The sequence below is a fragment of the Hirundo rustica genome, chromosome 5 (genome assembly GCF_015227805.2).
Source record: "Hirundo rustica isolate bHirRus1 chromosome 5, bHirRus1.pri.v3, whole genome shotgun sequence".
NCBI classification, from domain to species: domain Eukaryota; kingdom Metazoa; phylum Chordata; class Aves; order Passeriformes; family Hirundinidae; genus Hirundo; species Hirundo rustica.
Genome location: NC_053454.1, coordinates 58,218,619 through 58,236,455, shown reverse-complemented (window position 1 = coordinate 58,236,455; position 17,837 = coordinate 58,218,619). Strand labels below are relative to the sequence as shown.

Sequence of the window (17,837 nt, the reverse complement as noted above, 5' to 3'; positions counted from 1 at the left end):
GCCACCCCAGATTCTTGAGCCTGCTGAACTCCTCCCCACCAGCATTGCTCCTTCCACTGTCCCAGCAGGGAGCTGCCAGGCTATGGCTGCAGCTGCTCCTTCCCTTGCTTGCTCCACCTGGGCAAAACTGGCCCTTTTCCTTTACCCAGGATATAGGCACTGCTGGAATGGTGCTGAGCCTTAAGCAGGTTCAGAGATGTCTCAAACCAACAGAATAAGCCAAATTTCCTTTCTTTTATCTGTGCTCATCAAAACACACAATTCAGGAGTATGCTTGCAGTTCTGCTATGCACAAAAGAACAAGCCTTAAAATAAAACAGCTGTGGGGCCACAACACTGCTCTTCTCAAAATATGAAGTTATCAACACAACCAAATAAATTTTCCAATGATCCTTAGAACAAGTATGATAGCATGCTATGCACCACTTGGAGACACTAAAAAAAAAAAAACCTCAGCAATACAGTCCTTGGTACACTCCAAACAAGAATGCACTGCAAATCTGTCCTGAGAGCAGCAAATACTTTTTGCTTCAAACTTCTCAGACATGTCCAGGAAAATTCTGGTACCAAACTAACACCAAGCTTCGCCAAAATGCATCACACTTTTTTTATACAATGTCTTCTACTACTTTTAGTAACACAGAACAAGCCTTCTGCATCATATGCAAGATGCTAAAAAGCTGAAGAAATACTGTCACACTCAGCTTTTGCTTATCTCAGAAGTTGATTTGTGACTTCCTGTGCTTCTAATATTAAAACTGGGGGGAACCAACTGTGCTGACCCCAAACATACATTTACAGGCTTAGAAATAATCAAGGTCAAACCGCAAAACCTACTGCTCAGTATTAAAACAGAGATGATAATGCAGAAGTCTCTGAAAAATGGCAGTCTCTGAAAAATTACAGTATTGAAACTATGACAATCCTCCAGCAATAATCATGAGTCTGTGATAGCGATTATCAGATAATTGATCAGTTTCAAATTTATCAACCTGAAAAAGGCACAGCTAATTGCTTGCAGACATCAAGGAGTGCAAAGAGGCATTAATATTTCAACAGTTTTCGATGATACCCTTAACCACACTTTCAAATGATGTTTTATTTAAAATATACAAGCCCGGTTTGAAACAGTCCTGTTTCTGATTTAATCTGCACATTTCAGATCTTCAGCACATCCAACACTGATAGTGCTCGGCATTTACAGAACACAATTGACAGGATGACTCACTGCAAGGAATAGCTCACCACTGCCTGAAATGCTGAAGGGTTCTGACGCTGTGTCTGCCGGCTCAACCACCATTGGCAACCTGGAGCGGTAAAGCCCCGCAGCACAACTTCCTTCATATTTACATGATCTCAAGATGTTTGGCTGCCTGATGCCAGAATTTGGCACAGGTACACAGTTTGTGAAGCATGCTTAGAAATATAAGGTATTGAAAGCCAGATAGCAATTTATACTATCGTAAGCAAGGTACATAGTAGGCAAGTTTACTTTGCGACTGACATTGCACACGAGGTTGACATAGACGTGCAATATAGCCGCAAACACAACTTTTTATACCAAAATCCATGGCACAGAGACAGCCAAACAAGTGACACTCTAAATCCAAGGTAATGACAGAGGGGGTTTTGTCACTTGCAAAGTTTTTCTACTCCCTCCTCATCATGTACTTTCTGCCTGAGGAGCAGCCGGCCTGGACACGCAGCTCAATGCTGCCATCTCTCTCTGCAAGCTCAGATTGGCAGCTCCGGCAGCTCTAAGCTCAAGACAGACACTGCTCCGGCAAACTTTACCCATCACATCCCTTCAGAAGGTACAGCCAACCACTCGCACACAAAAACATGCACAGAGCCTTTATCAGGGGAGCAAGTGGCTCTTTGATGTTTTTATAAACATCTACCCCCTTCTACTATTCTCAGTAGGGAATAATAAATTAAATACTCCAAAGAGAATCCCAGTATGCCCTCTCCAAGACAAAGCACAGGTGCACATCCAACCAGCTCTGTGCTCAGTATGTGAGAGATGGGATGCATATCCTGATGCCTCAGCATTTCCTGCTAGGTAAAGCACAGCAAATCTCTTATAAGGCAATGCTGAATCAGAAGCTCACAAATGCATTTTAACCAAGACACTGATTTTTGTGCTTCTGTTCATTCAGAGCAAATAATTCCCTTCTTGGCTTTATAGAAGGGAACAAAACTGAGAAAAAAATTATCCAGCCATTGACAAGTTTATGTTCAATATCTCTGTTATGCTCTTCTCTCTCTGAATACCAGACTACTTCTGCTGTGACATGACAAGACTATTCTCAGTTTCCACCCACACTAGACTGTCCTCTCTTTCCACCCACGCCAACCTCACACCCATTATGATTAAAAGAGATAAAAACATGGCACACAAGCACCATCTCTGAAGAAGCATCTGTCCTGTTTTCTCCTGCTGAATATAACTTGCTTCTGATGTGTTATCATTAAAGTAAAATCATTAAAGTAAAATAACCACGTAAAAACTGTTTTCAAGAAAAAGTACAGGTAGAAAATTCTGCAGCTTGAGAGATGGATTTTCTTCGTCATACAACTATTTGTCCAAACTCTTTTGAGACAAACAACTGAACATTCTCCTGGCCCTCCATTTTTTTAGCCCAGCAGACATCAGCAGAAGGTCCTTCAGAGGTTTGGGGTTTTTTTGCTTTAGAGTTGATTACTTGTTTTGTTTTTTAAATGCAGTGGATGTTCAGTTCAGAATCAGTAAACAGAAAATCATCGACGACTGCTTGAAATGTAATGGACAAATCAAGTGGATTGAAAACTAAGTGGATGGTTGAGTTCCTGGAAGGTAGTACCTCACCTAAATATATTCTTGGAACCCCAGGATAAGAAATATTAATTGAAAACTGATTTATTTTCTTTCTTGAGTACTCTCCAAAACAAAATTAATAGACACAAGTCTTTTTCATTGGTAGCAATTACCACAAAGCAATTGACTGCACATCTTACAAAGGCTGTGTACGAGGGGCAGCAAAGCTGCAAAGTCCCCATAGACTTGGGAGACTTTAATTTTTCCCCAAGTATGTTTCAGGGCAGATCTCACTATGGGAAGACATGCTGCTAACCCAAGAAAGCTCATCATTTGTCTGGAACAAGAGAGTTACACAAATACTTTGCACCTTCTTACATGCCCATAAATCAAGGCATAAAGGACAGAGTGAACCTAAACCTCCATTCAGTTTAACCTATCCACCCACGGCCCTGAGGGAAAAAAAAAAAGGCAACAAAACCCATTTTCCAAATAGTCGCTTCATGAAGAAAGTGTTTGCATTTTTCCACGGTTGTGTTCTTGTTCCACTTTTCTCGTAGGGCATCAGAAAGAGAAAAAATAACCAACCCACTACTTGAAGGAAACTATTTGAACACATTTATAAATAATAAACCAAAATATAGTACACTCCACACTGCTTATGGTAAGGAGAATCCATGAGTTATTGTAAGGTAGCCTGTAACTGTACTATAGGCCAAAACTAGCCTTTCATTGCATGAGCACATGCCACCCTTTTTATTAAATCTGCCTCATTCACTGTAAAGAGAAGATCCAGACTATATTGAGACAGGGTTTTGCAGTGAAGACAACTTATCTGTAGGATGCCAGCTTTATCAGCAACATTTCCCAGCTCAAATATTCAGACTGTAAATGCCAGTAACAGAAATTTTAAAGTGATGAGACCGGCAAATATATCTGAAAAATATTCAAAAGAACAGAATGAACAAGAATAACACCAGACAGAATATGGCCTAATCTGGAATAACATCTTTAATGCATCAGACAGTACTGATACAAAAAGGTCTAAGAGAAAAAGGACTTCAGATACTTCTTGCTGTTTAAATGCAAAATTCTAAGTATCACCAAGGCTGCTTGTGTTCCTAATAATATTATATGCTAAGTTTATACATGGAAGACACTTTTTCAGTAAGATGCTGCACTGACAGCAAGCATGAACCTGCTCTTCTGTTCATCTTATTTAAGCTGGATACACAAAGATGTAAGCATTCTGCTCTGTGCAATGCCAGACCTCTAAAAACAAGATACAATTCCTGAAAAATTCTGTGTTCCTTTTGGGAGTCGGAAGGAAAGTCAACAATTTAGGAGGAAAGAAACAAAATGCGCACAGAGAAATTACAACTTCTCTTTTAACAAACTAAGAAATATACTGTAACCTTACTTATTTCATGCCTCCACTTCTTTTTTTAAAAAACACAGCCAAACAAGCTGGCTCTCCACACGATGCCATATACAATACAGTGAGCCTCAGAGTGGCAGGTCAACACACACTTCAGCAGAGCCTCTCCAAAATCAATCCCAAATACCTCTTGAATACTGCCTGCACACTGACCTCTCCTCCATCACCAATTCTGGAAGTACAGCAATGAGTATGTGCAACAATAAATCCTGACAGCATCTTTGTCCCTGGGGTGATACTAACTCCACAAAAATACTTCAACGCTTTTTGTTAATCAACTGCCTGCTCAGCTCCTGTTCTTCTGCCTTAAGAGACTGAACAGAAATTAAACACTGAACAGAAATTAAACACTGAAATTAATTACTCCATTCCAGCAACAAAGCAAAGGCGCAGGCACTGCCTACAAACACAGGTTTCTTAGCTACAAAAACTGAGTCCCTTTGTCAAGAGAGGTGCTAATCCCCACTGGTGAGTACTTCTGGCAAACATTTCTTGAAAGAAAGCCATGCATAAAAGGATGGGATTGGACAGACTCGTGTCTTGGTCAGTGTAACCAGTGAAATGTCGTCCATGGTAAAGTCTTTTCCAGAGATCTACAGGAGACTGTACCACACAAGCCTTCTTCACAGAGCAGAGCAGCTGCTCCACCCTCTTCACAAATAGGCTGGGTCGATCGTTACCTCGTGTTTCAACAGCACTGATGCACTTTTTGATGATGGTGAACCCTATCTTATCCAACTGTGCACCTACAAAAAAGCAAAAAGGGTTGAACAGTTTTAAAGCAACATTGCAATTATGTCTTTTACTGAAAATAAGGCTGGACTTAATCATAAAGCTAGTACTTCTGAGGCCAAACTGTAAATATTCTAAAACTGGTAGAATACGTGACTTTTTATACAGAAATTCTGCTTTTCTCCTTCACAAGCCTGCCTAGCCAAAGTAAAGGCTTGTTCTGGTGATAGTGGCTTCAGTGAATCTGTTCACAGCAGCATCCTTTGAAGAATGGGATCTCTGATTAGTTACACATGTTAGCAGATGCAAGATGGAATTTAACAGTACTTACTGCAACATCGACAACATCTGAGAGAGTTCACCAAATGGGACAAGGAAGTACTTATGATGAAGAAACATAATTATCAACAGCAGGGCTTTTACTGAGTCCTACCCTCAGCCAAAGAAATTCCCACACTAAAGATACAGGACACATGTATATCATTTCACAGCAGTTAATGATCTGACTACATGAAAGCAGATGCATGAACAGGACAACAGCTGAGCTCCAGTATTCCTTTGTTGCTCCTATCTTACTCTTTTTCTTCACATCAAAACTTCATTTAAATGCTTATGCTGCAAAACTGCCCTTCCCCCAAACATCTGGCCTTTGTGCTCCTGGGGACCTGGTCTCGCACCATGAAAAGACAAATCTGAGCAAAAATTTCTATTAATAACACCAGGATCCAGCTTTTATCAGCAATTTCAAGTTTTTAAAAAAGCAAGCAAAAATCGCCTCATAATCAAATAAGGACACCTTTTTTCACTCTTACACTTTGCCAACAGAAGAAAGCTAATGCCATCTAAAGAAAGCCATCTCTTCTACTTCCATATTCCACTTTATATTTTAAATGCGCAAATTCAGCTTTTTTGCTATCTTGACATTCAGCTGCAACTGCTTTTAAAACCATACCTACACATTCTAGCAGAAATGCACACACAATATGCATTAAGAAATTGTGATGCATTTACATACAAATTCACCCTTGAATCAATTTCAGGCATGAAGTAAATTGGCAAAAACAATCAGACCATTTCTCCAGCTGATATCCAGTTGTGCAATTCTTATGTATGTACTGAGTCAGTGTGAAAATCCATTAATTACAATTAATATTCAAAACTCAAGATTTAAAAGAAAAATAATTAAGCCGGATCCAGATTTAAAAAAAAAAAAAACAAATTACCTTTGCCTTTCTCAACTGTAAAATATTAACAAAATCATCCTTAGTGATAATTCAAATACTTACTTCCCTCTCGTTTTGCATTCGCTTTATTCAAGTTGATGAGCAGCTAACACAAAAAGAGTAAAATAGACATAAATTATTTTAAGGACTTGCATGAAACCATAGAAAAAGATACTCTCTATTTTAATGCTCAGTAGGCACAAATACAGCTGTTTACAGCCAGAACATAGCACCACCAGCAGCTCTAACTGTGCCACCAGAGGTCCATGCCCCCACAGAACAATGTCAGCTACAGCCACTGAAATTAACTGGGATTTACGTGCTCCATGTTCCTAGGTTTCTCTGCAGGTTCAATTCCCACAGTTTCAAAGTCATTCAAATTACTAAGAATGTGATAATTCCTGGTACTTATGTCCCAGTTTGGCTTTCCCAGAAGTTGCTGGGGAGTCCAGCTCAGCCAACATGTTATGGTAATAAACATCTCTGCAAATGAAACCAGATTAGTGTAACAACAAACCTACTACTGGGGCAGACAGATGACTATATCATTGTCTAAAAAAACCACCATTATTTCTGGCCCACAAGACCAATATATTTATCACTGTTTCAATTCAGCATTTCAGACCTGTTTCCTGATGCGAGGCAGAAATTAACCAAATTCATGTACAAGCTCAGTCCCATTGACAAGAACTTTTTTGATCTGGTTTTAAAAAATGAAATAATACCATGTAACTCACCCACCTAAGTTTTGCCACTGGAATGCAGCATGTCAGTAAAAGACTAAGTGAACATGCTTATACTAGACATTTTCTACAACATCAATATTATTACTGGGATGGGAGACCATTTATAAAAATCGATGCTGTCATTACAATGAAAAATTGTCTTATCAGCATTAGCAGTTATCTACACTGAGCTTTACCAATTTACTCAACTCTGTTGAGTTTTCTTTCACTTTTATCCTTTATTCACTGAATCTATCATTTTGAAAACTACATAATCCCAGTTTATAAAGTATAAATGGGATCAGAAAGCAGAGGGTGAGAGAATTCCCCATTACACTATAAAAGAAAATTTTAAAAACTATGCTTACAGCCTCTTTTCCATCCAAGGCTTCCATCCACAGCTTCCTGTCTTCCTCAGAAAATGCCTGCATGGTCACAGGAACTCCAGGCCTGCAAATGTACCAACAACATAAAGTAACTGCATTTATCAGCAACTAAAAAATGCTTTTCAAATTCTATTTCCAACTACAAGCAAAAGCCCATTGTCCTAAAAGTCAGGGTTCATTTTCTTTTACTTAATAACTGAACGCTGCTGATCTTGAAAATAAAAGGCACAGAAGTGATACATGCAGTAAGAAATAGGGAGAACATGGAGGAAAAAGGAAAGGGACCATAATCTGCAAACTATTTATTTGAAATAGCTCATTGTTGATCACCTGCTGATTCCAACACTTGCTGGAGTTACTGAATTTTGTGAATTGTAAATAAACTTGGATTTGTATTGTTGTTAGATACAAAGTGCCATTTGTTGAGTCAATACATAATTTTCATCTTTAAAACAGCAACAATCATCATAGCTTGCAAGTAAATATCTTATGAAAACAAACATCTTACTCCAGTGAAAAACAAAAACCAAACCATTTAGTTCTTTTCACTAAATTACAATTGTCAAGGTATCATAGTATCAACCTAGAAGCAATACATCAAACTCAGTATACGCTGTATGAAATATAATTTATTTGTCTTCAAAATAAAGTCAAAGGAAACAAAATCTTCCCACATTGTTGTATATTGGAAAAACATTAAAATCTAGGTAATATTTCAGAAGGATAATGTTCTTTATCAATAAAATAACTTTTTACTATCCTAGAAGACCTCTGCTCTCTCCTTAAGATTTAAATTTCTATACATTTACCACTGGTTCTTCAAGTAAACCTAGTAAAACTAGTCCATTTACCACTAGTTACCTAAAAGTAAACATGGAGTACTAGAAATAGAAAAAGTATCACTTCACAGAGATTTAACTGAAATCTTAGCACCTTTGGAGCCATGCCATCTCAGCTTCCCTTTAAAAAAAAAAAAAAAAAAAAAAAAAAAAAAAAAAAAAAAAAAAGGCAAATTTTCAGCTAGCTCCAAGTCATATTTAAGTCACACACAAGCTGAATGTTTGCTACTTAAAAGTCTCCCCTAAAATTTTACGACTTTGCCTCCTTCCAAAGCACAGTACTGAAGAAAACCCCATGCCCAGCTGTCAACCCTTGTGTTATTTTTTAACTTGGAGAAACTGAGGGATAAGTGTGCCCTGAACTGATACCAAGGAAACAAGCTAATGGCCTGCAGCAGAGGACTAATCTCCATGGGAACATCTCAGCACTACACACATATATTATTAAAAGAAAAGTATCTGATATCAAGGTCACAGTGCATCAAATTGTGTCCATTACATCAAGACAGAAAGACAAACTAAATTTTTCCCCCGTTTTACCAGAGAAGAGAATGAAAAAGTGTTTTGCAGGATCACGGAAACCTTGCTCTCCATCCATCTCTGTATGAAGTCCAGATACCCCGCTGAGCAATGACACACAGAGGGGGACAGACTGACATTTCTTACGCTACTTTTTAGCGATTTTATCAGACTCAGTTTGAAATCTGTTATCCCTACTGACCAATCAATACACTGACCCAAGAGGAGCTGGTGCCTGGAGTACAAATCTTTACTCCCTTTTGTACTGCTGGGACACAGTGTTTGAACAGCTAAACCACATCCTCCTCAACTCAAAAATGCAAGTTCAAAGCAGGCTGTAGAGTGATGACAAACACCACCTGAGCTGTAAATGACCATCTTGTCATCTGCCACATGGGCTAGAAGTCTTCTGATGCACTGGGAGTTTCACATCCCTTGACCCAATGCTTGTTGTAGGAATGAATGTGCCTCAGGCCACTCCAACTGGTCACACAAGCTCAGCTTAGACTGATTAAAGTTTGAGCACATAATCACAGACATATCTGCAGACCATTAGGAATCACAGGATAGGGGAGGTCTGACAGCATTGGCCCCAGTGCTTTTGAAGTGAAAAGCACTGAGAATCTGATGGAAAAAAAAAAAAAAAAAACCCAACCCCAAACCAAAAGCCTATAAAACTTGAAGACCTACTATATTTTAAATTAGCATGTAATTAACTGGTATAAGTAAGGAACAAACATATAGACTAAAAGCAGCTCAGAGGGGGTGGATGAAAAAAGTCTCCAGCAATCCACTAATTTATACCTAGCATTTAATTCCAGACATGATCCATTTCTGCATCAAAAGAATGTAGCATTACCACAGCCATATTTATTTGGAGTACCTTTTTAAGTTGGATACCCTCACCTTCATAAATGAAGGAAAACTAGAATGCTATTGAAAGATAATATTTATCAAATTTTGGGATCCTTTAGAGAAAAAGATTAGCTACTTTTTTCTTTAGAAACAGAGCAACAAGTGGTGCATCAAAAAGACAGCGGCAACAACTTTCAAGGTGCACTGGATGATTATACCAGGCACAAAAAGCCTCAAGATCCCAATAAGTTAATTTCAATCTGAAAATCCAGCATATCTCCTCAGCAACCCATCATTTTGGAATGCAGGATTGTGATACAATGAGGTCATGTCCATATAAATTATTACTACAATCAGTCTTTTCTCTATAGCCGTATGTACTTCAATTTAAGCCATCTTTCTTCACTATGATAATAACTCTTAATAGCTCCTCTTAACTTTGTCTGTGCTTTTTCTTCAATGTGAGCTCAGGCAATGTTTTAACATTTCAGTTTAGTTCCCCTCTGCTTCTGCTACACTCAACTGAGGTAAAACCCCGTGAGCCATGGCAGTGCTTGCCTGCTCCTCCAGTGACCATTCCCACTGGAACCCTGCCTGAGGATTGAAGAAATCAGAAGAAAACGCAACGGTAATTTTGCAGTAGATTTAACTACTACTTAAAAAGAGCTCCTCCTAGTGTGATTCACAAGCTTACCTGTCTGAAGCTTCCAAGTCAAAACAGAATCGCCTGTCTATTGTATCTGTATTTCTTTTGGTACAATACGTAAGGACAAAGAGTTCCGCATCACCCTGTGAAAAGAAAGTTTTTATAAGCTTGACCCAGTTTTTGTAAGTTTTTATAAGCTCCAGTAAGCCAGCTGTACAAGGCAAGTAAGGTAAATTTATATTAAATGGCAAAAGCTACACTCAAAACTGGCACGGGCAAAAGAATTCACCCATATTTGCGATTCACTTTTCTACACAGTAACATAAATTCTATGGTCATTTCTGGGACAGAAATCTAAAAACACTGAATCCATTTTAGCTGGTACTTTACAGAATGACTCAGCAGCATAGTAAGCTAAACTAACAAAAAAATATTTTTCACTGGTTACAATATAAACACACAAAGAGACTTTTCCCATTTTACGTCAGCCACAATGATTTCCATAGTAAAGGCTACACTAAATACAACGAAGGAAATGTTCTTTACTATCTGTAACATGTCTTACAGAACCAACTCCTTCTTCGAGATCAACACCAGGATCTTATTTTACCCAGGAATCACAAACTCATCTGTGAATGCTGCCTGAGTTGTACCAGATTAAATCAGGATAAACCGCACATTTTCATTATTTATTGTCTTATTCAGCATCTCCAGACACAGAAAGCTGTCACTGAAGGAGTAACTGCAGGGGTTTCTAAATGGGAGATCTTTTAATACAGCAGAAATGGCTTCAGAGGTGTTTTAGAATGCTGAGTGCTCAGACACACATACTATATACTATACTAAAATGGCTTATTATAGTTAGAGTAAATTAGGATAAAAAATTTGTAGAAGTACTGAAGTGATTAAGGAAACCAAATACCATTGATTTTCAGTACATTAGGTTTTCCAAAGGTTTTGAAAGATACTTCCAAATTCAATATATTCGTAAATATACTGAGTCCTCAAAATTAGGAAAGCCATCTCCCCTCTGCTGAAACTAATAGGATATAATACTTGATAAAATTCCAACAACATGAATTTCCAGCTAAATTTGAAGATAGGGCAGGGTGTTGCATTTAGAAGCATATTGACTCACACCATAATTTCCAGATTCAGATATCTTTTTTCCTTGCAACTAAACACATTTGATCCCTATCAATACGTTAATTTAATGTATCATCTTTAAAGGTAATAAGTGCCATCAATTCTCAATTATTTCAGTATTTATTATTAAAGCCATTTAAAGAAAAACAGCCTTGGGTGTTGAATATTTCAGATGCTTTTAAAGATAACTGAAACTACATTCAATTATCACTACAAATCATATTCCTATGAAAATCCACCTTTCTAGTCCCACTTCTAATATTTAAATCTCCAAAAGAAAACTCTAACTGAATCATTTAATAAAGAAATTTCTAGGTCTGTTATATTTTTCTGATTTATACTCTAGAAATTTAAAGGCCTCCTGGATAAACAGGATTCTAAATGGTGAAACATTGCACGTTATATGCGCCAGGTCCTCTGGTCTTCTAAAAGGAAGCAACTGAAAACTAAAGAATTCTTATCTATTCATCCATCCACTACTTTAGGTTAATGTCCTTCAATGGCAGAGCGAATTGCATGAGGAAAGGTGAAAGAAAGGGGCAAGGAAGGTAGAGGAGGAAAGTACTTGACATATCTAAGACACTCTTTGATCTTAACACAGGACAAGCGTTAAGAGTAGACTATATAAACATACATACTACTATATATACAAATACGTAAGACTATATAAACATATACATACAACTTTCCCTCCTGATCTGTGTTCAAATGGGATCATGGAGAACTTCTTTGTCTCTTTCCTGTACATGCAATAGTGCTTCACCCAACTGGAACCAAAGGGAGCAGGTCCTGCATAACACAAAAGCAATAAATAGTATGTACTTTTTCCAGTTTCTGCATTCTCTTCTCCTGCTTTCTAAAATGATACTTAAGAGCCCTACTTAATTCCTAATAATGCACTATTTAAAGCAAAGGTTCAAATTAAGAATATTATACAACATCATACAAATGTTAACAACTGCTTATTATTCTAAAGACCGATGCATGTTGTACTACTTCACTCTTATGCTTAATGACAAATGGGAAGAACTATTAATGTATCTTTCTCTCACCACTACAGACAAAATAATTTTTCCCTATAAAGTAAATACCCCCTTGAGACTTTATTTAGCAGAACACAGAAAGCTAGATCTACATCTGGTAAATTGAAGCTAAATAACCACAGATTACCACACCTCTGTTACGAGTTCTAAACAATCTCTTGATAAAGGTCTGATCACAACTTCTCTCCTATTAATCAGTGCATACCCTATACAGAATACACTTACTTTAGAGCCCAGCTTACTGCAAACTGTATTCTGAGATTTGCACCATAATGCCAACTGTTCAAACTTGGATTCTGACCCTTTGCACCTCCTCAGTACCACTGAATTACTTCTCCTACAGAATAGGCCTGCAAGTGAATCTTCTCATTCTCTAAGGGCAAAAATATGATTTATGCAAAACGTTGAAAAATAAATAATAAATTACAATAAATTGTCATTCCTTGAGCAACAAGAACTCTGCATCTTGTTTGGCTTTTTTACTAGTGTGAGAAAGATTTATGATTGTTCGAAGTGTTGACAGGATATGATTTATGCGACACGCACCTTCACAGCAAGAATTTTAACACCAGCTACCTAACATATAGCCTGCTTTGTTTGACCCTATCTTCACAATTAGGTAATGAAAGTGTATCAATGAATCAAGGAAATGACACTCAATTTCATCGTACTCAACAAGCCAATTTTTCAGAGGCTAATTTGACAACTCATGTTGCTGGCTGACAACAAATGTTTGACAGTTCTAGGGGAGGTCATTAGTAAGGGATTAAAAATAAGATGAAATCCATTCTTTGGTCAAACAAAACTTGCCTGAATTCAGTCACTTTTACTAAAAAACTGTCACATTTTCAGCTCCATATTCTTTTTATGAGCCACAGTAACAGAGCTGTTAAAAAATTGGAAAATATACTTAGATGACTCTTTAATCAACGGTAAATTCTTTTTATCCTCATGTTACCTGTAGAGATAAGACTTGCCCATATGCCCAATATGGACACTGTGGAATACAAAATGCACCTTACTTTTTTCCTGTACATAGAGGTAGCCTTCCATCGTGAAGTGATTTGCTCTTTTATGTTCCTGAGGATTTCTTCTGATCTTGTTCATGAGCTCCTCTACCTCTGACCTTGTTCCTTCAAAGCGATTTCGTGTCTAAAACAAGACAGAAAAAAACCTTTGACAATAAGAGTGGAAGAAAGACTTACTCTTGCTGGCTGATAGGAATCATGTGCTGGGTTTGCACAGCAAGGTGTTGGTGGTGGGGGGCTACAGAGGGGGCACCTGTGAGAAGGTGATAGAAGCTTCCTCTGTGTCCCATGGAGCCAGTGCCAGACAGTTCCAAGACAGACCAACCACTGGCCAAGGCTGAGCCCCATCAGTGACCACAGTAGAGCCTCTGGGATAACATATTTAAGAGGGAAGAGCCACACAATGCCAAAGGTAGCCAGAGAGTGGAGCAAGAATACGTGAGAGGAACAGCTCTGCAGTCCTCAAGGTCAGCGCAGAAGGAGGGGGAGGAGATGCTCAAGGTACCAGAGCTGAGATTCCCCTAAAGTCCCTGTGGACATTGGATAAGTCCATGGAGAACTGTCTCAAGTAGGAGAAGCCTCATGCTGGAGTCTTCCCATAGAGGAAGAAGTATCTAGCACTAGAAGCATCATGTGAAGAACTGACCATAATCCTCATTCTCCTGCACCACTGAGGGAAGAATGGAGAGATGATGGAAAGGTATGTTTAATATCTGGGTTTTATTTCTCATTACCCTACCCTAATCTGGTAAGAAATTAAACTGCAATCTCCCAGTCAAGTCTGTTTTGCCTCTAATTGGTCTGTAATTGGTCTCCCTGTCCTGTTCTTGCTCCACAACCTCTCTGGCTAAGGAGGGCAGTGACATGGCAGCTTTAGTGAGCCTGGCATCCAGCCAGGGCCAACCCACTACAAATAATTGTAAAAGGAGACAATGATCCAGGCCATTTTACGACGGTCGGTGCACAATTTCCGTATATGTGCTTACTCTCAAAGTTTTCTGGTATTCTTCAAAATCAATGTGGGGTTTAGATATCAGCTGCTGTGACTGTGGAAAGCACATTAAGACTGCCAGAGAAGGCTTCTAAATGCACTGACCTGTTCAGAGAGAAGTTAATTACTGAGTGCAGAATGAATTTGAATATTGAAATTTCCTTAGAAAAATATTACTACATATATTGGCTTAGTTCATGAGACTCTTACTTCTTGTCAGGAAGTAGAGGATTCTCTGTGGTAATTGAGGAAATGCACTGGTAATTGGGAAGGTCGTCAACAATGTATACAGATTGAGACTATATATGAGCCAAATGTTTTGACCATACACAAGCAGAAACATGCAAAAACAACTGAAAAAACCCTCAAAAATCCAGCTGATTATTATTTCTGAATGTCACTTATTCCAACGTCTGCAAGCAGCCGGAAGAGCAATATTTATCAGAATATTAGCAAAAACAATCAGAACGTAACCATGCCACCCACAAAAAATTAGATGACAGGACTACACAAAACAACAGAGCTGCTCATACCTGCCACAAGAAACTCTTTGGTTCAGTCTGAAAAACGCTGGTAATTGGTCAATGAGCAAATAAAACTAAAGCAATCACAGTAATACCTGTTTTTCTCTACATATGCATTTGTCCAAGCTGCAAACACTGAAAAACACTTTAAGATCCCAACTGGTAGATGTGTTTTGAGCAGAGCACATAGCTCCAGATGCATGCTTATGTGTAGTTTTGCTTTCTGAGAGCACCTTTATTTTTCTGAAAATGTGGCCTCACCTATTTTATCTTTTCCCCAGGACAAGCATGCAAGATAACCCGACTTTAAGAAAAATCAGCTTTCCAGAGCTTGGGCTACAAGGCTGGGATGGGTCTTTTTCTTTCTTTCGTTTGAGGGGAGAAGATGGGCAGTGAGAGGAAGGCAAGGTTTGTGGTAGGGTGCGGAGGGGAAATCCATAGGATAATTCTCACAGTAAAGACAGCGTGAATGAAAAAAAAAAAAGGCAACTACTACAGCTATACTGGCAACTCTTAAATCACTCTCCATATCCAACTAGGCTTTCTGTACTGGATCTTGTACCCTTCAATTTCTAACACATCAGTCTAGCATTCAGCCAGCAGCTCAGCTGTACCACAGGCAAAACCCAGTTCATTTTTCCTTTGGGAAGTCTTGTTGATCTTCAGCACAAAGGAGAATGTGTCATGTCCTCTCCCAATCTTTTCAAATGCTTCCTTCTACTCTCTTTTTACCTCAGAGAGTTGTTGAGCCTAGTTCTGCCTTCTCTCTGCAGCCTGTATCTATTCACAAAACTTGAGCGGCAAAGCTCAAGCTCTTTAGAATTTGGTGGGGCACACTGTGATACCATTCAGTCAATTGAAAATGCAGCTGTTGAGATTAGCTTACTTTCTTACTGCTCATCACTTCTTCAGATCATTCCACTGGCTCTTTTTCATCTATATTCTCAAACCCAGCTCTTCAAAACTGCATCAGAGCTTCCCTCTCACATTTCATCAGAGGGCATCAGTTCCCCTCTATGCTGCTCCTCGCTCTGTTAAGCACACAGAAAAGGCAAGTCTGGCCTGACATCTCCCCCACAAGCACTGACTTCTACCACAAAAATGTGCTTATGAAGTCACCACTAATCAGTTCCCCTTCTCAAACCAAACAACAGCTCAAAAGGAAACTTGCCACTCGAACATACAGGAAGAAGATTAAAGGAATGGTATCGTGACACGCAAATCACGTCACCGTGCATTACGACGACGGTAATCCTCCCTCCCACCTCCCTGCTAGTTAAGCCATTTCTAAAAACAGATTGTCCTCTCCAAGAAGTAGTTTCTGTGTCTTAATTCCAGATGCCTTCAGAGGTCAACAAAACAAATGCACCATCAGAAACTGATTGTTTGCAGTAAGGTGTGTGGTTCGCTTCCTACCAGGAGACCTCTGGCACACCCAAGTTCCTCTGAGCAAGCCTCATAAATCTCAAGGAAGCAAACAGACCATCTGACTAGTGACTCTGTCAGTCCCTCTGCTTCAGTCTTCACTTTGTTTCTTGCTCTCCCAGTCCTGCTCACACTGGGAGATTTGGGATGAGAGCACACTAAACTAGTGGTGGCCCCGTTTGCCTGTCCTTGGAGGGGAGGAACACATCATTTTGTCAAATACGCCATGGGTGCCAACACCAAATCTTCTTACACAGTTCTGCACCCCAAACCAACAGGGATGTTTTTGTCTGAAAGGGCTGCTGCAAGACAAACTAACTCCACACTGCTGTGATTAGCTGTTTCTCTTCCCTTTTCTTAGTCATGGATAATGTAACCCTATAGGGAATGACTCTCAGACATGACCACCACATACTCCATTTCAAAGCACACCCAAAACACTGAAAACTTTTTATTTCATTACCCATACTCTGAATTATCCAGTGTTGTATGCATTTTTAACAGACTTCATTCGTTTTTAAATAATCCTTGCATTATTTCTGTCTCAAAAAAAAAAAAAATTAAAGGAGCGGAAGCCTTTTACTTCATGCTTGGTTTTTACAGTATTATTAGAAATCACAAAGAACTCATTGAAATTAGTGATTTGTTCAGTGATGTGTGGTTGGTTATCCAGGAGATGGCACCATACCCCCAAAATTCATAGGCAATGCACTCACGTGGAACTAAGTGTTGGCAATAAAGATACTGCACATGCAGCAACTTCAGCAAGTGATTTTACTCACAAAAGTAGGCTCGACTTACATTTTGTATATTTATCTGCAGGGCCATTTTGTAATGATTGAAGTCTTTAGCAAGTTCATATCCCTGGTGATAGAAAGTGAACAAACCCTGAAAAAATGATAGCACCTGAAATAGAAATAAAAGACTTGTTAGAACAAAAACCCCATTTTCTTCAATACAATTGCTGCATGTAGGCTTTCTTGGAAAGACAGATTACAAAATGATTATTTAAAAATAAGTTTCCACTAATGTCTACACCTAATGAATAACATTTAAATCCAAATGATGATCTATGTATACAAACATTTTGGATGGTCCTGTCTCTGGAATTTCACAGCTGATCTCCACTTTCCATTTGACCATAGGGAATTGTATATCCCATGTTCCCAAACTTTCCTACGTAACATTTTCCTACAGCTGCCCTGACACCAGTGATGTCTGGAACACATATTTGTGCAGAAGGAGGTAATGATCATTGTGTCTTTTAGTCACCATTTCCCTGGTCATTCCTCTCTCTGCTAATGACCCCGTGGAGATGACTTCCACATCAGTCATCTGGTTTGCTGGAAGAAGGAAGCTTTCCCCAATGCTGCTTTTTGTGCACAGATCTGACCTTCTGTCAGAACCAGCAAGTGACCCACTTAGCATATGCTGACTTCAGTATTTCAATTGAAAAGAACAAACAAACTGTACTACACTGGAAGCAGCATGAGGTGTAGTCCTGGCTAACCCTCCTGTTT

At 38.9% G+C, this 17,837-nt stretch overlaps 1 protein-coding gene across 1 annotated transcript in view; it reads right to left on the bottom strand.

Moving 5' to 3' along the window:
- The window catches only part of ARHGAP10 (Rho GTPase activating protein 10), a 144,869-nt gene that overhangs the window by 60,333 nt on the left and 66,699 nt on the right, over positions 1–17,837 (bottom strand). Inside the window, exons 7-13 of the mRNA XM_040064972.2 lie at positions 17,119–17,223; positions 13,372–13,501; positions 11,989–12,095; positions 10,209–10,303; positions 7,284–7,365; positions 6,254–6,296; positions 4,916–4,981 (exon numbers count right to left, since the gene is read on the bottom strand). Of these exons, the coding sequence (XP_039920906.1) occupies positions 4,916–4,981; positions 6,254–6,296; positions 7,284–7,365; positions 10,209–10,303; positions 11,989–12,095; positions 13,372–13,501; positions 17,119–17,223 (628 nt within the window). The remainder of the gene's footprint in view (positions 1–4,915; positions 4,982–6,253; positions 6,297–7,283; positions 7,366–10,208; positions 10,304–11,988; positions 12,096–13,371; positions 13,502–17,118; positions 17,224–17,837) is intronic.